At 36.6% G+C, this 19,029-nt stretch overlaps 1 protein-coding gene across 1 annotated transcript in view; it reads left to right on the plus strand.

The window, feature by feature from the left end:
- The first annotated feature begins 1,061 nt into the window (after positions 1-1,061).
- NR6A1 (nuclear receptor subfamily 6 group A member 1) overlaps positions 1,062-19,029 on the plus strand; it is a 64,705-nt gene continuing 46,737 nt past the window's right edge. Inside the window, exons 1-2 of the mRNA XM_044659750.1 lie at positions 1,062-1,170; positions 17,257-17,499. Of these exons, the coding sequence (XP_044515685.1) occupies positions 1,062-1,170; positions 17,257-17,499 (352 nt within the window). The remainder of the gene's footprint in view (positions 1,171-17,256; positions 17,500-19,029) is intronic.

Below are 19,029 nucleotides of genomic sequence, written 5' to 3' on the forward strand. Positions count from 1 at the left end.
TCTAAAGAAGCCATTATCAATTCACAGAAAATTAGACACTAAGCAATAGTAGAAAACAAAAGCAAGGAAAATAAAAATATTGGAAAACAAAAGGCACAGTATTCAACTTGAATTGCAGAACTTATAAACCAAGAGCAAGACTCAAAATCAGATTTTAGGGCAGAAAATGAAGAGAGGTAAAAGGCACAGAGCCAGCTACAGGACTCAAGTGAGAGCTGCAGCCAGCCCTGCATGGTGGCAGTGGCTAGCCAAGAAGCCTGGGAGTTGAAGCAAACCGTAGGATTTGCTGCTGCCACCTCTAGCTGAGCATGCACAGGCCCTCTCAGGGCATTGATTTCTCAGCTTGTGGTTTTTGGGCCAAGCCCTCACTGGCCATGAGCTATGGGCGTCCTCCCCAAGACATGGAGGATATGATCTGCCTGAAGGTGGACAGCCAGTACCATGATACTCTGGTGAGTCTTTGAGAAGTACGGCCGAGTGGACGATATCCATATCCCCCACCATCGCTACACCAAGGAGTCATGTGGCTTCACCTTCGTACCCCTTCATGACATGCATGACACCATGGATGGCGCTGTGCTTGACTGCCAAGAGCTGCAGGTACAGATGACCTGCTATGGCCACCTGCTGGCAGAGCCCACCCACAACCCAACCTGACGGTAGAGGCGGTGCAGCTGCAACACTTGAAATGGAGGCCCTAGATTATTAATTTTTGAAAATTATCAATTAAAAAAAAGTGAAATGTCTCATCTTCCCTTTTACAGAATGAGAGATTCAGAAAAGTTAGAATCCTTAAGGTAACTAAGAATACTAAAGCTATCAATCATAGTATAAACCCAAGTCATTAAATTTCTGATCCTTTAGTGATATGAAATGCCCCATTCTTTAGTTAAAGGGTCACATTTAGATGATCCTGGTTCACTAGAAATACACCCACCTAAGTTGGTTCTAAAAAAGTTAAAAGTAAAAGACTACTAAAGCAGCAACTAGAGCAAAGTCAAACAATTTCACCTTTATCCACATATGAAGACAGCAAAGTTTCAAAGTAGGCCTTCGACCTCATGGATAAAGAAGCCTTAATAGACTCAGATGGCAATCCTGACATTGACCACGTTGATTCCTTACAAGAAGGGCCCAGCAAACCTGTGTATAGGAGCACTAAATGTGGAGGTCAACAGTAATCAGGGCAAAAATGTTATTCACATGGGAGCAATGAGTTACTCCAGATGAGCTACTGCAGACTTTGTTAGACCATTATTTACACAAGGACATCATGTAAGAAAAGTGACAGCTGTGGAAGATGCTTCAGGTGAAGAAGGTAATCCAGAGTGAGAAGATAAAGATCAACAAAATAACAGCATGACTGCAATGAGGACAACTACAAGATGGCAATGGACAAGGGCAACCACAAAATGACAAAGGAAGAAGAACCGCTACACAAAGACAACAGAGGAAAGACAATGAAATTGCTAAGGACACCGTTTCAAAAAGGACAAAGCAGACACAAAAGGCAAACATTGCTACAATCAACAATGGACTGACAACAAAGAAGACTGAAGACTGGGTTTCTAAAGACACTAAACTACACATTTGAATTTTGGTACAAAAGAGGTTTGTATTAGGATATAAATGGTAAGTATAAAGGTTTAGGGCTTAAAATAATTCTTATTAATATAATGCATAGCATATTAAATAGGAATGTTACAAAAATCACAAAAGATAACTTAATTAAAATATAAAAGTAAATACCTTAATTCATAGGGATTTTATATCCTCCTTAAAAGGAACCTTACAGGGGTTTTCTACTCACCACAGAGGGGATTTTATATTATTAGGATTAATTAAGCCATAGGGCTAATGAGGACCATTTGGAGTAATTGGGATCTTAGCAGCTAAGGACAGGGTAAAGAATAGTGGATAAGGTTTCTTTAAGGCCAAACAGAATCTTGGGAAGTGTGTGGGTTGAAATTCTGGGTAGCCTGAGTCAGTTAGTTTTCCACCTGCCAATGAAGTCCTGGAGTTTTTCCCTAGGAGGAGGCTGGCATTTCCATTCCCTGGAACACTGAAAAAACCCAGTGGCAGGTGAAGGAGGAGAACAGGTTAGAGTTTCTGGAATAAGTTTGTGGGGGAAATCAAAAGAAAAGAGAGAGAGACAGAGAGAGACGGTTTTTCCTTTGTGTGGCTACTGAGAGGGCCAAGCCATTTTGCGGCCTGTTGAAGCCGAAAAGCCTAGGTAGGCCTGAAAGGGCTGGCAGTGGGCAGAAAGAGTGAATAACCTAACTGATTTAAAGCTGAAAGAGATCTAAGGAGACAGTAAACTTACTTATATAACTGAGAGGATCAATAATTAGCATAGCTTATTTAGGATAGACTCTGGGTTTTAGCGATAGTTTTAATGAGGGTTTTAAGGCAACTCGAATTACTCTAGCAAGAAGCAAGTTCTCTTGAACTAGAAGGGAGTGGGTAAAATTTAGATCCCCTTTAAGATTAAGGAATCAATCCTAATCTTCAACCTTCATTACCTTTCCTTACCTTTCCTCAAACCTTTTCCAATATTTATTAGAGGGTTTTTTTTTTTTACATCTGTCTCCAGCAGTTATCCTTGCATTGACTCAACAGTTAACACAGAGCTTCAATAGCCACAAGCTATTAGGCACCTGCCCGATCTATTATAAGCAGTAAAAGATATTGTATCCAATTTCCCCCTTCCTTAACATTCCAATATTAACATTCCTGGCTGTTCTTATTTGCAACATTCTTGTAAATAGATTACATTAACATTCTTGGTGAGCTTAAAGGAGACAGAGCCTAAAGAATTGATACTAGTATCCATAACAGATACAGTTAGGACTTTTAAAAAGGCAATTTTTTTTCCTATTCACTGTCATCCTAGAGGGTGTAAAAAAGCCAGCTAGCCACAGCCTAGAAGCCTGCTTTTACAAGCATTGGCTTGAGTGAGTAATGTGGTTTTACAACACCATGTACTGGGAGCTGTACCCAATTTTTTTTTTGCTTGACTATTCCTTCTTACCATTACATTGTTAGTTTTTTTGAGCTATATACTATTAGTAATGAGTATAATACTGTTTTTTTTTTAATTTTTTAAACCCTTAACTTCTGTGTATTGATTTATAGGTGGAAGATTGGTAAGGGTAGGCAATGGGGGGTCAAGTGACTTGCCCAGGGTCACACAGCTGGGAAGTGTCTGAGGCCGGATTTGAACCTAGGACCTCCTGTCTCTAGGCCTGGCTCTTAATCCACTGAGCTACCCAGATGCCCCTGAGTGTAATACTGTTACTGTTACTGGTGAAGATGGTACCCTCTTACATCTTCAGCTAAATTAAAGAATTGAAATGATAGCAAATAAGATTTAACTAATTAACCTTAAAAGTGAATTGCCTGGAGTCTATAATACAGAAATATGAGACAGAGAAAAATGGTATTGATAAACAAGAGGGCACGACTAAATTAAAGAAAGAAACAGTAGAACTAGAGAAGAGTGTGGACAATTTTTCTCCTTTGAGAGAGATTCCAATGATGACCCCTGACCATGAATTAATTAATGTTAAACAGCATAAGGGCTTTAGCCAAAGTGACATAGTTTAAAAAAGGAAACCCCTATCTTTTGAGGAGGAACCAAGAGTAATTATAAAGAAGTTCCAAAAAAAATCAAACAATTTTATCCTGACTATGGTGATTTTGATATTCTTTTAGATGAATTGCTTACAGAACAGGAAAAACAGAAAATTATTGCTGAAACCAATGAAAACAATAGCATCCCTGATTGGCCTTTATCTAGGCCAAATTGGACTATTAATTCGGATTATGGATATCAACAATTGGTCAGGGCAAGACAGGCAGTAATCCAAACAATGAAAGACTGTTCCCAAAGACTGGGTACATGGACGAAATTTGAGAGAGTGAAGCAGGAAATTGGAGAAACACCCTCTACTTTCCTAGGTAGATTGATAGACCTGGAGGAACATTTGATTGGATTGGACTTTTTCAAGGAAAGGTACATAAGTCAATTAAGGGGGCAATTTGTTAGAAACACCTGCCCTGTAGTACATAATTATTTTAGAAGTCAGTGTCCATACTGGGATCAACTGGAACTAGACATTCCTATATTAACATTCCTGGCTGTTCTTTGCAGTGTTCTTGTAAAAAAATTATATTAACAATATCTTCCTAAAAAGATGACTTCGGGGGTTATGTAAAGATTATATATTTTTTGTATATATTTGTATGATAAGTTTTTGTTTTTCATAGTATTATGGGTTGATTTTGAAATTTTATCTTTAGATAGATTTTTTCTGTAATAGAATTGTTAAAGTTTAATTTGTTTTTTCCTTTCATAGTAGTTGCAAGGTAAATTTTAAAATATTTATCTTTAGGTACAATTTGCTTTCTGTAATAGAATAGTTGAAGTGTGTTGTTTTGTTATAAAAAATGTTTGCATTTGAATTCTCTGTAACTGTGATGTGATTTGCATTTTGCAGAATTTTTCTTTACTTTCATCTTTCTGTCTCTAGCATAGAAATTTTAGAATAGTTTAGTTTTAGAATAAGAATAGTTAGGTATATTTGCTTCATTTGAGAAATTTCTTTTCAAATAAGCACGGGGGGTATAAAGATTAATTTGTTAATTAGCTTCATTAAAGAATAAGTCATAGGTAGAAATAAGCATTTTAGTATAGAGACAATTTTGAATCTTACCTGGGTTCCTTCAGCAAAGGGAAGAATGTTTGCGAGGTTTCTTAAATGGGATTCCTAGAATCCCCCAGGAGAGGCCATTTGGAATACTAGACATTCTCTGAGAAGCTGACTCTCAAGAGAGGAGGTGTTTGGGGAGTTTTCCTGAGATCCCTCTGGGAAGAGGGGAGAGACTTGACTTGGAAAACTAATGTCTTTGAAGGTAGGAAGAGAATTGTTGGAGTGAAAATCAATTCTCCTGAAAGAGAGAGGCTACTGCCACTGGGAGGAGCTGTTTTGTTCTCATTGAATCAGCTGTGAGGTCTGATCCCTGCTGGGAAGGGAGAGAGGAAGCCATTTTGATGACTAGCAGCACTTGTTCTATGAAGAGAGAGGGGAAGCCATTTTGATCTCTAACTGCCATATTGGTCAGTTAGAGAATAAAACCTGTTATTTGATTATAATTAAGGGAGATTAATAATTATAAACTTATATATTAGAATAAGGTAGACAGTCAGATTTTGGGATATAGTCAGTTGAGAATAGTTTTAAGGAGAATCACCCTTGGTGATTGAGAAGAATTCCCTTGCAGGAAAGATTGGGGTGTGGGTTATTATTTAGAAACAGTAGTTTTAGGGCAATATATCTCCTACCTATCTATGTTTCCTTTTCCTGTCCCTGTTCCTCCTCCTGATAGTCTATAAATAAATAGGTTTTTTATAGTCTGTCTCCAGCCAAATCTATCAGCCATCATCTACCGGTGAAGTTCCCTATCGACAGTATCTATATCAACTGATAACCAACTGCCATAATCAAGATCAAGATCAATATTGATCCTAACAGTACTTACCATTTTAAGAAAACTACATTTATTCAAAGTTTGCTAGTAGTTTTAACAGGAAAGGACAGCATGCTTTATGCAAGCTTTTTTTGCATCTATTGAAATACTTCTATAATTTTTTTCATATAATTAATATTGTCTTTTATACTTAGAATTTTATACTTAGAATTTTCCTAAATTCATATTTTTATTTATATATTTTCATAAATGTTCATCCATGTTATTTTGATTGTTTTATTGGTAGATAATTGAAAGAGCTAATAATTGCTTTTATTTCTTGGATGTGAATTTACCTTATTTAATTTTGGATATTAGTAATTTAGTTTTCTTTTATTAAATCAAATTAGCCAATAGCTTTTTCTATTTTATTGTTTTGTTTTTTCAAAAACCATTTCCTACTTTTAACTTTAGCTTAGTGGGTTTTTACTTTCAATTTTATTAGTCGTCCCTTTAATTTTTCAGAGTTTTAATTTTGGTGCTTAATTTTTAAAAATTTGTTGATTTTATAATTTTTTTTGTTACATGCCTAATTCATTGATTGTCCTTGTTCTTGGTTTGTTTGTTTATTTTTTTACTGATGTAAGCATTTATAGATAAATATTTTTCCCCATAATTCTTTTTTTTTTTTTAACCCCTACCTTCCACTTTGGAATTAATACTGTGTATTGGTGCCAAGGCAGAAGTGTGGTAAAGGTTAAGCAGTGAAAGTTTAAGTGACTTGCCCAAGATGACACTGCTAGGAAGTGTCTAAGATCAGATTTGAACTCAGGCCCTCCCATTTCTAGGCCTTTGTAAACTTTGTAATTAGACTATTCCTAGACCCATTCTTTTGAGAGTTTTAAAGTAATCAATAGATTCTTTTTGTCATTTTGTCCACTGGTACTAAAAGATTTGGGTAATTTTTATTTATGATTTTTGGGGTTATGTTATTCAAGCCTTTTGAGTTCATGATTCTCAGATAGTAATGATGATTCTTTGGCTGATTTCTAAATTTATTGTTTCTGAGTCTGTGTGTGTGTGTGTGTGTGTGTGTGTGTGTACACACATGCGTGCGTGCACGTGCACACACACACACACACACACACATACACATAACAATTTTCCCTCTGTTTTTCAATCTTTTGATTTTATTTGAATAGTTCTTTTCTCCATCATATCACTTTCTATTTTGTCCATTCTAATTTTCAAGTTGGTTAATTCTTAGATAAGGTTTATTACCATCTAGTTTAAATTATTCATTCTCCTTACTGTCATATCTTTTTAATTATTTTGTTTTATATTTCATCTCATTTATTCCAAATATTATTTTTTTCCTTATAGCCAAGACTTTTTTTCTTCTGTGAGGCTCTTACTGGACTTGTGGCTTTACTATCTTCTGGTTTTATTACTTAGTTTTTTCTCAGTCTGAGATTGTTTTTCAATATATTTGGTTTTTTTCCCTGTTTACTCATATCTCCAGCCTCAGTTTCTTGGTTGTGGGTTTGTGTTTGGGTCATAATCAGCTCTTGAAAACCTGGATGGGATGGAAAAGTCCACACTGTTTGGCTATACCTCCTGTTGTGTTTAAGGCCCAGGCGTTCTTTTTTTTTTTTAAACCCTTACCTTCTGTCTTGGAGTCAATACTGTGTTTTGGTTCCAATGCAGAAGAGTGGTAAGGGCTAGGCAATGGGGGTTAAGTGACTTGCCCAGGGTCACACAGCTAGGAAGTGTCTGAGGCCAGATTTGAACCTAGGACCTCCCATCTCTAGGAGCCACTGAGCCACACAGCTGCATCCCAAGGCAGTCTTGATGCTAGACTGGATACAATTTTCTTGTTTGCCAGAATGAATTAAGATTCTGGCTGCAGGTCTGGTCCCACTTCCTACTTTTAATAGGAATAAGGCCCCAAATTATTTTCAGTGCATTGGGTCTGGCCCTGTCTCACAGAGAATGGAGATGAAGCCCTTGAGTCAATTATCACTATACTGTGTTTTCTGGGATTTTGTGTGCACTTTATCTTTCAATTACTCTGGCTTACACCCTGCTATGGAAGGGTGGATGTGGTATTGAAGTTAGTTCTTTAATAAAATAATTTCCTAACATTCCTGAGAATGAAACCAGAACTGAATGGACATCTTAAAACAGTAACACAGAAGCAAGAGAAACAAAGGAAGGTATACATACTTGATAATTTGGAAGAAATTATATAAGGATGAATCATTTACATGCTAATAGAGAAGAAAAAAAGTGTGTCTGCCCAAAGCTCTAATGTTTTTGAATCTCTTAGAGAAAATTAAGTAGGATAGGCAGGCAGGGCATCCATAGTGGTTTTACTATTTTACTAATCTTGGTCAGAACTCTTTCCACTATACCCAGTTGCCTCTTTGGGCTTTTGTTATCGTTTTCTGAGATAGAGTGAGAAATCTAGAAGGCTTTTCAATAAGACATTAGCTTTAGATATTATAGAATGTTGAAGCCAAAAGAGACCTTTAAAGATCATCTCATACAAAATCCCTCATTTTCTAGATGAGGAAATTTATTTAGAAGAATTATTTAAAATGCAATGTGAAGCGAGTGTTGCCATTGTGGAAATAGGTTCTATCTAGGTTAACTTTACCATTGACTAACATTCACTTCCCTTCATTTTGATACCTGTCACAAACAATTACTAAATATGCCCACTAAGGCTTTTGCTCAGATCTGCATCAGTCTGATTCTGTCTAAATGGGAGCTCTTAAGTTCTAAGAACCCAAATTAAATTTGATAGTTTCTTTTGTCTTGGAGTGGTACAATTTACATTTTAAAATAACTTCTAAGATCTGAGGAGAAATGGGTTGAAACCACTGTATCTTTTCTTTGTCTATACTGTAAGGCTAATCACTTAGATAAATATTTGAATTTTTATCTTGACTGCTCAGGAAACTTGTTCCATATTTGTGTACAGGAGTACAGCTTTTTCACATAGTAATTTAATCATAGGCAAGTCAGTTAGCCTCTCCTTATGCTAAACTATCAAACATTGCCTCAGAAACTAGATGAAAACATAATTGGAAATATTTTTTAATTTGAAAAATTGTATTTAATTAATTTAGAATATTTTTCCATGGTTACATGGTTCATGTTCTTTCCCTCCCCTCCTCCTACCCCCCTCCCATAGCAATTCCACTGGGTTTTACATGTGTAATTGATCAAAACCTATTTCCATATTACTAATATTTTCACTAGAGTGATCATTTAGAGTCTAAATCCCCAATATAATATCCCCCTCAACCCATGTGATCAAGCAGTTGTTTTTCTTCTGTGTTTCTACTTCCACAGTTCTTTCTCTGGATGTGAATAGCATTCTTTCTCATAAGTCCCTCATAGTTGTCCTGGATCATTGCATTGCTGCTAGTACAGAAGTCTATTACATTCAATTGTGCCACAGTGTATCCTTCTCTGTATATAAGGTTCTCCTTGTTCTGCTCCTTTCACTCTACATCAATTCCTGGAGGTCATTCCAGTTCACATGGAATTCCTCCAGTTCATTATTCCTTTGAGCACAATAGTATTCCTTCACCAACAGATACCACAATTTGTTCAGCCATTCCCCAATCAAAGGGCATCTCCTCGTTTTCCAATTTTTTGCCACCACAAAGAGCACAGCTATAAATATTTTTGTACAATTTTTTTTTTCCTTATTATCTCTTTGGGGTATAAACCCAGCAGTGGTATGGCTGGATCAAAAGGCAAACAGTCTTTTAAAGCCCTTTGGACGTAGTTCCAAATTGCCATCCAGAATGGTTGGATCAATTCACAACTCCACCAGCAATGCATTGATGAATTGGGAAATATTTAACAAAATAAGTATAAATGTAATAAAACGTAGATAATATTACATTTTAAAACTAAGCCAGTATGTGGCTAGCAAAAATCTCTTGTACAAATTATTAGTCCCTTTTTCTTTTTGAGTTTGAGACTTCTGTTCTAGACAACAAAATAATAGGTTCTATTACAGTCTCCATCCAGTTTAACCTACTAGTATGTCTCAGAATTTGTGGATCTCATTCTGTTGTTGTGTTAGATGACTTATAGGCCTGTACCAAATGACTTTTAAAAGATGAAGACAAATTTAAAACCTAAATACTTTGCTGGACAAATCAATTCTTTCTGTGCTTCACTTTCTTCATAGGAATTATGTATACATACTTCAACAAATTAGCAAGTATTAAGTAAGCATTTGCTTGTACTAGGCACTGCAGATATAAGTACAAAGAATGGAACAATTCAAAGATCTTTTGTTCCAATAGGGTAAAATATTGGGGTATATTGAGGTGTGTGGATGTTGTAATCCACCAACGGACAGCCCAGTCCCCTTTAGTGAAGTAATTAAGGCACCTGGGTCTGACCAAGAGCACACACTAGTCTTCCAAAAAGTTGTTGATGTAAAACTAACAGGTTTAGGGGGCAGCTGGGTGCTCAGTGGATTGAGAGCCAGGCCTAGAGACAGGAGGTCCTAGGTTCTAATCTGGCCTCAGACACTTCCCAGCTGTGTGACCCTGGGCAAGTCACTTGACCTCCTTTGCCTACCCTTACCACTCTTCTGCCTTGGAGCCAATACACAGTATTGATTCCAAGACAAAAGGTAAGGGTTTAAAAAAAAACTAACAGGTTTATTAGTAAAACAAAAGGGAGGGAGGGAGGATTTAGGAATGAGGATTCCCACTTCCCCCTCAAGATAGAGTCTTCTATCTTGATGCTACTTGACACTCCCTGCTTCTGGCTAATTATCCCCAAAGCATGACACTAAAAATCCTCCCTAGTTGGTTTATATAGATGTTATTAGATTCAAGATAGATAAGGATGAACAATAGGTGTCTGAGTTCACCTGGGCTGGCCTGGGACTGAGGTGAACACTTCAGCCCTCACACTAACAGACTCTGGATAATGCTTTTCTTTGTCAGGGTTGAGAAAATATAAGATCTTTAGGTATATTTCTTCTTGTGAGAAAAGATACTCCCAAAGGAAACCAAAAGGTTTCCCTTCTCTCACCAACAGGCTTGGTAATACAGGTTCAGCAGAGAACAGCTCCTTCCTCTCTCAGCTTCAGGACAGGAAGTGCCCAGCAATTGGTTGTTGCACCTTCAAAAACTCTTCCCCCTTCTCTCAGTACATTCCAGAATCTTTTTCTGTAATATTCCTAGCATATGCTCATGCTGGACCATCTTCAACTTCACTTAAAGTAACTCCTGTTTTCATATTCCCATTTCTATAAGGGAGACAACAGTTAATATACAAAAGTGTATGCAGCTACTCTTTTGCCATGGAACCAATACTTAGTATTGTTTCTAAGACAGAAGCTAAAGAGAGATATGTGTGTATATCATAAGTAAATACCAATATATACAAAATAGTTTAATATCAGGTAGTCTAGGAGGACTTCACAATTGGGAGAATTAGGAAAGGCTTCAAGCAGAAGATGATGCTTAAGTTTTATCAAACTTCTTAAAGGGAAGAAAGGGACTCCTGGATATAGGTAAGATGGAAGTACTTTCCAGGAATACGGAATGACCAGAGCAAAGACACTGAGAAAAGAGGCAAATTTGGATGGTTAAGGAATGAGAATAATCTGTGATGAGCCTGAAAAGGTAGGATGGGGAACGATTGTTTAAGTCTTCAGAAGCCAAATAAAGGAATTTTTCCCTTATCCTAGTGATGATTAGGAAGCCACTGGAGTAGATTGCCTATGAGATTCATATGGTCAGATCTATATATGATATTTTTTCAAAAATTCTCTGCACTTTAGTTTATAGGAACACAGGGGCAAAGGGGGGCAATGTTTAATATCATCTATTCTGATTCATTAATTTTACAAATAAGAAGAGAAAGAAGTAACTTAGCATTGTCTTTCTTAAAATTTGACAAAAATTGGGCTTGCAGAATTGGCCTGGTTATTGAGTTCTGTCCAGTGGATCTGAATATCTTATATTTCCTGGTCTACAACTTGGTGTTTCCTAATCTTCTAAGACATAATGACTTTTATTGATGCCAGATATGAAGCATAATGTTTAAGTAAGTATGTTTGAGTTTTTAAAAGAGAGAAGGCAGGAGTCTTAAAGGTAATACAATATCCACATACTACATAAAAAGTATGTCTTTCTGGTCTTTGATCTTAGTTCTGTTCTTCATTAACTACATTTTAAAAGAAATCCATGAAGCCGTCATGGGAAACAGTGTAGGTACTTAATAGGTCTGCACTAAATGTTTATTTCTAATCAAGCCTTTATTTCTTATGCTAATGTTGTATGGAGAATGGAGGGAAATCATATCCATGAAAATTCTGGAGAATAGCTAAGTAGGATCATAGGTAGCAGGGAGAGGTAAGCCACAGCAGTTATAACCAAATTTATATTTGGATAGGCAGTTTTCAGAGAAAGAAATCAAAGCTATCAATGTTCATGTGAAAAAATGTTCAAATTCACTACTAATTATAAAAATGAATATAAAAACAACCCTGAGGTACCACTTCATAACCATGAGATTGGCTAAAATGACAAAAAGGGAAATGACAAATGCTAGAGGGAATGTTGGGAAAGGTAAACTAATGCAATGTCAATAGGGCTATGAACTATGCTAAACAATCTGGTAAGCAATTTGGAACAATATCCAGAAAACTATCAGACTTGATCCAGCAATTCTGCTACTATATCTATGTTCCAAAGAAATGGAAGAAAGAGGAAAAGGACCCATATGTACAAAAAATATTTATGGCAGCTCTTTTTGTGGCAGCAAAAAGTTGGGGGGAAATGAACAAGTTATGATGTATAAATGTAGAATACTATTGTGCTGTAAGAATGTTGAAGGGAATGGTTTCAGAAAAACTTGGAAAGATGTATGAACTGATGAAGAGTGAGGTGAGTAGAATCAGCAGAACAATTTTTGCAGTAATAGCAATATTATAATAATAATCAACTCTGGAAAATTTAGTAATTTATCAACACAGTGACCAAGCATAATTCCAAAGAACTCAAGATGAAATGTACCATCTGTATCTGGGTAGAGAAATGATAGCCTTAGAATGCAAATCCAAGTGCAGATTGGTGAAAGTGTGAACTAGTTTAACCATTTTAGAAAGCAATTTGGAACTACATCCAAAAAGTTATTAAACCAAGCATATTCTTTGATTCAGCATTACTTCTGGTTTTTTTTTTCCTTGATTTTTTTTACCCTTGGAAATGGCTAATGTGGAAATCTGTTTAGCATAGCTTTATATATTTATAATGGGTTTTATTTTGAGAGAGAGAATTTGGAGCTGAATATAAAAACAAACTTATTTTCAAAAATAAGAAAAAAAGAAACAGGACAGTCTAAAAGGAAAGAAAGAAAAGTTGGAACAGGTGAATGAATATAATGAGTTAGATTATCTATGGGTTTCATTTGAGATACCTTTAGGGTATCCAATTTGAGGTATCAAAAAAGCAGTTGGTAAATTGAAGTTGGAGTTCAGTCAGACTAGGCATGGATATATAGAATGGGAATCTTTTACAGAGACGATGATGATTATATCCACAGTAGTGGATGGGGTTAACAAGCAGTGGGAGAGTAGAAGATGGCTCAGGACAGAGGTTTGGGGACAATTCACGATTAGTGAGTATGATCTGAATGAAAATATAGCAAAGGATCAGACAGGTAGAGAAATCAACAGTGAGCACAGTGTCATAGAATTCAAAAGAAAAGATTATGTCCAATAGAAAATTACCATCATTGTTAAAGATTGCAGAGAGGGCAAGAAGGATGATGATTAAGGGGGAAATATATTTTGGTAATTAGGAGATCACTGATGATTTGCAAAAGTAGGTTCATTTGAATGTTGAGATTGGAAGTCATACTGTGGAGTATTTACATTCAAGTGAGAGGAGAAAAAGTAGAGGCAGCAAGGATATCCAGTTTGTTAGAGGAGTTTAGATGATTTGGGGAAGATAGATATGTACAGAAACTAGCTGTGCTGGTAGGATCAAGTGTGGGATTTTAAGAATGGAAGATATATGGGAATGTTTATAGGCATCAGGGAAGGAGTCAGTGGATAGGGAGAGATTGAGATGATGATGATTAGAGAGAAAGAGAGGTATACACACTAATGGACAGTCTACTGGAGAAGACGGGATGGGATCAAGGATGCATGCAGAGAGGTTTGCCTTAGCCAAGAGATAGATTAACTCTTCATAAGACATAGGGGTGAAGGAGGAGATAGCAAGAAAGGTACAAGTCAGTACAATACAGTACACAGTATTGATTCCAAGACAGAAAGTATGGTTTAAAAAAAATTTTGACAATTAAGAAATCATTTGGAGGGGGCATGGGTGAGATTTGGGAGCTAAATTGTAGGGGTTTGAGAAGAGTAGAGAAAGTAGTGGTCTAAGAGTTTTGTCACAAAACATAGTAAAGATACAGGATGATAAATAGGATGGAAGATTCAAGTGAAGGTTTTTTGAGCATGGGGAAACATGGACATGGTTCAAGGGAGTAGAGAAGAAACTAGTGCACGGGAAGAGACATAAAATAAATAATAGTGGGGATGACAAAGGAGCCAATCTTTTGGAATAGACGGGAAGTTAGAGGAGTTTGTTTTGGAAGGAGTAAAGCCACCTCTTTGTCTGAGACAGAGAGGTGAAATTAGTGATAGTGGCAGTGAAAGACGTGAGTTGAAGAGAGTGTTTTTACTGAATGGCCTCATTTTTTTCCTGTAAAATATGAAGCAACGTTCTCAGCTGAGAGAGTATGAGGAGGGGGAGCCATGGAAGGTTTGAGGAAGGATGAGAAGGTTTGGAAGAGCCACTGTGAAAAGTAAGATTGTACATTTTGTAAAGGAAGTGTAGAAGGATTGCCTTGCAGGAGTGAGGTCCCAGTTAAGGTGGTGTAGCATACTAATTACCATTTTACTAAGGATAATTTTCTTATAGATCTGCTAACCTTTCTCCTGATTCTCAGTCCTGCATTCCCAGCTCTTTTCTGGATATTTTTTCTGCAGGTCCACAGGCCCTTCAAATTCATGAAAATTTCAAATTTAAATTCCTCTTAATTTATGAGAGAACACTATCCACATCCAGAGAAAGAACTGTGGGAATAAATGCAGAAAAACATATGATTGACCATGTAGCTCAATATGGATATGATTAGGGTTTTGATGTTAAAAGATCACTCTACTGCAAATATGAATAACATGGAAATAGGCTTTGAACAATGATACATATATAACCCAGTGGAACTGCTTGTTGACTCTGGGAAGGGTGTGTGTGTGGTGGAATCATGTAACCATGGGAAAATATTCTAAATAAAAATAATAAATTAATTTTCTAGTTTAAACCAGTCTCTTCTCTTAATTTAATTTCTTTTGAGGGTGCATCCTTAGTCACCTAGTTATGTAATAATAAAGTCATCTTTAACTTTTCTTCCTCTTTCACCCTTCTCATCTAATCTTTCCATTCTGACTCTAAAATATCTCCTCTCTGTCCCAACTAGTCTAGTTGTAGTATTTCAAACCCTTATTGTCTGGACTATAATAATGTCTTTCTTACTAATCTCCTTGTCTCCAGGCTTTGCCCTGCCAGTCTATTCTTCATTCACTGCCTAAGTAATATCCTACAGATTTAACTGTAGCACTTTCTCTGATGCCACAGAAAGTCAAGTCAGAACAAGACTTAGGGAAAAGATAATAGTCTCATTTTCAAACATATTGTATGGCAGTAAGATATCCAAGTTGTAATATCCTTATAGAGCTGAAGATGCAGGTCTTGAGTCAAAAGGTCAGTACCATAGATAAAATTTGGGGAGTTATCTACAAAAAAATAGAAGCAAAAGTAAAAGCCATAGGAATTAATGAATTATAATTAGGATGGTGCAGAAAGAAGAGAAGGCCAAGTAGGTGAGCATGAGCTAATAAAGGAGATAGATGGAGTGGTTAACAGTCTCTAGTATCTAAAAATAATGAGCAGAATACAAATCTGAAATTTAGGAGGCTCCATTTCCTTAAGGGCATCTTTGGACAATTTTTTTACCTTGTGACTCAGTATTTCTCTCTGTAAAATATGAATGGTATCACTTGTCCCTGCTTTTATTTCACTCATTATGAAGATAAAAATTTTTTAAAGAAGGAATGATAATAGATACAAGAACAATGCCCCTGAAATTGAGGGAGAAGCGCATGTACAGTGAGATGGTCAGAAGTTGGCTAGAAGTCAAGGAGGAGAAAAATTGGGGAAGAAAAAAAACACATTGGTTCTGATTAGAAAGTCATCAGGGACTAAAAAATGAGCAGTTTCAGTAACATGGTAGGGTCAGGGTTGAGAAGTAGGAATTGATGTAGTTGAGATGTATTGGGCGTAGTGTAGTAGTGAATCCATGAGGCCAACGAGTTAAAAGAGTCATGTTCATAACCAATTGAGAAGGAACCGTTTCCATAGGAGAGCTTAAAAATGTATGAGAAAGATGGCATGACTACAGGAGTAAGGATTTTAATTATTTATGACATTTTTTTTTAATTTTGAGTTCCAAATTTTTTACCTCCCTCCCATCCTTACCCCTCCCCCATCCATTGAGAAAGTTAGAAATGTGATATTGATTATACATGTGAAATCATGAAAAATATGCTTCAACCTATACCCAAACTTCATGAATCCTTTCTCTGGATATAGATAGCATTTTTTATCATCAGAATAGCTGTCTTTCACAGTGGATTTAAAAATAAAAAAGAAGAGCAATGGAAAATGTCACTATTAATGCATTTCTTATATTGCGGGTTATAGTGAACAATGTCCTCCTGGTTTCACTCAGTTCACTCTGTATCAGATCATATTAATTTCACCAGGTTTTTCTGAAGCCATCCTAATAATCATTTCAGGACTTTAAGGAGCTAAGTGAATTGAACCAAGGGCAGAGGCAGAGAGATTAGCCTTACTATATAGTAGCGATGTCTTTAGAAGAAGATGAAGAGTAAGGGGACGATGCTGCTCCTGAGAAGTTTTTAAAACTAGGTTAGAGGAACTAAGGACATCCTATCTTCAGCCTTCTTAATAAGTCATTTGTTCTAAATATAATTAGTGAACTGTTGGTGAGAGGAGAAAAAATTTGGAATAATAATTATTAAAAATGAAGTGGTGTTATTAATGACAGGGAGAGTAACTGGGCTTATTATTTTCACTGGTATAAGGAAAAGGGTGGCAACTCTGTACTCAGTCTGCATGATTTCCTCAGGGTCATGGTAAGTGACATAAGACTATGTATATATTAGGAGGAGGAATTGAACTCAGGTCCTATTGGTTTGAAATTGGTGCCGCACATATACACCACACTAAGGTGTCAATAAAGGCAAAATGTATGTCTTGTCTCTAGGCTCTTTTGAGAACAAATACTGTGGTGTTTTTTCTCTTCGTGTTTCCTAGCCTGAAACACAGTGCCTTGAATATAATGTCTTCACATAAGCACCTGTCAAAATTTCATTTTAAAGGTACCTTTAGGCACTAAACCACTATATCCCAGATAAACAGTGCTCACACTTCTGATGTTCTGTGACTTGAACTAGGTCTTGTCTACACTTTCCCATGGAGTTACCCCTTATATTTTCTGAGTTTCCCAGAGTTTATACCAGCTTCCGGCATTTCTTTAAATTCAGAGTAGGACTCAGAGGTGAAAGAGACTTTTGTGGCAAGAGGAGTCTTAAACTCTTTATTTTAGCTCCTAGGTCATTTTCTAACAAGAACTTTTTTTTAGTTTCTGTTCCAGATGATCGAGCTGAACAACGAACCTGCCTTATCTGTGGAGATAGAGCTACAGGGTTGCACTATGGTATCATTTCCTGTGAAGGTTGCAAAGGGTTTTTCAAGAGGAGCATTTGCAACAAACGGGTATATAGATGCAGTCGCGACAAGAATTGTGTCATGTCCCGGAAACAGCGGAATCGATGTCAGTATTGTCGCCTGCTCAAGTGCCTACAGATGGGGATGAACAGGAAAGGTAAAAGAAACTCTGTGGACACACATCTTCTCATTCCAGTTCTTTTCAATGTCCTTGTGTTCTCATGATCTATATTCTAATCTTGGAATTTAAGAACTGGATAAGATCTTTGATGCATCTAGCACAAATCTCATCTGTGACCAAGCATCTTCAACAATATCCCCAACACAGTTTTATAGCTTTTGCTTGAAAACTTCTTGTGAGGAGAAACCTACTACCTCTTGGGAAAGCTCATTCTAATTTTGGTATTGCTTTAACTGATAGCAAAGTTTTCCTACTACCAGCTTTGTAATGATTCTTCTTAGTTCTGACCTCTAGAACTATGCAGAGCAAATATAATCCTTCCATGTCATAACCTGCTATACACTTAAAGGCAATACCTGGATTGTCTTTCTAGGGTTTCTCTTCATATCCTTCAACTGATCTTCATAGTTCATGTTTTCTGATCTTCTCATCATCTTGGCTACCCACTTATGGCCAAGTTTGTCTTGTGTCTTTTCTAAAATATGATTCCCAGAACTGAACATTTTATTCTCTATGTGGTCTGACCAAGGCAGAATAACCTGGCGCTGTTTGCTCTCTTATTATTCCTTTTAATGCAGCCTAAGAAAATATTCACTATTTTGACTACCATGCTAGCCTATTCATTCACATTGAGATTGTAGTGCACTAAAATCCCTGATCTTTTTCATAGGATCTGCTTTCTAGCCATCCCTTCTCCATCCTGCATTTGCAAAATTGATTTTGAACTTGTGTCATACTTTTTACATTTATCCTCATTAACTTTTATTGATTTGGCCTACAATACTACCTATCAAAACCTCTTGGGATATTCTGACTTGGATTATCCAATTTATGTTGGATAACTCTCCAAACTTCATGGCATTTGAAAATTTGGCAGGTATACCAACTATACCTTCACACATGTCACTGATTAAAATGTTGATCATTTAAGGACAAGTTTAGATCTCTATGATAGGCACAACTTTTGGATGTTGATACCATATCATCATTTACTACATTTTGTGTCTATTTCTCTGTGTCTCTGTCTCTGTCTCTGTCTCTGTCTCTGTCTCTGTCTGTCTGTCTCTCTCTCTCTCTCTCTCTCTCTCTCTCTCTCTCTCTCACACACACACACACACTCACCTTTTTCCTCTCCCTCCCTCCCTCCCAGTGAGGAACCTGCCTTTACTAGTGGAAATCAGCAGCTATTATGCAACTTATAGTCTTAGAGAGCTAGCTAAATATTTAGTGATTTGCCCAGGATCACATAGTTGGTGTATATCAAAAGTAGAACTTGAATCCATGCTACCTTATCTCCCATTTTAAACATAAGAATAACATATAAAACTTTATCATGTGCTTTGCTAAGATCTAAGTAAACTAGGTCTATAGCTTTCATTTTATATACCAGTCTGCCCTGTGAGAAAAGGAAATTAAATTAGTCTGATATTACCTGCTAGGCAGGCTTTTAATGATCACTATTCCCTTTCCAAGTGTTCAAAAACCATCTTAATAATGTGTTCTGGA

The sequence above is a fragment of the Gracilinanus agilis genome, chromosome 2 (assembly GCF_016433145.1).
Source record: "Gracilinanus agilis isolate LMUSP501 chromosome 2, AgileGrace, whole genome shotgun sequence".
Classification (NCBI taxonomy): Eukaryota; Metazoa; Chordata; class Mammalia; order Didelphimorphia; family Didelphidae; genus Gracilinanus; species Gracilinanus agilis.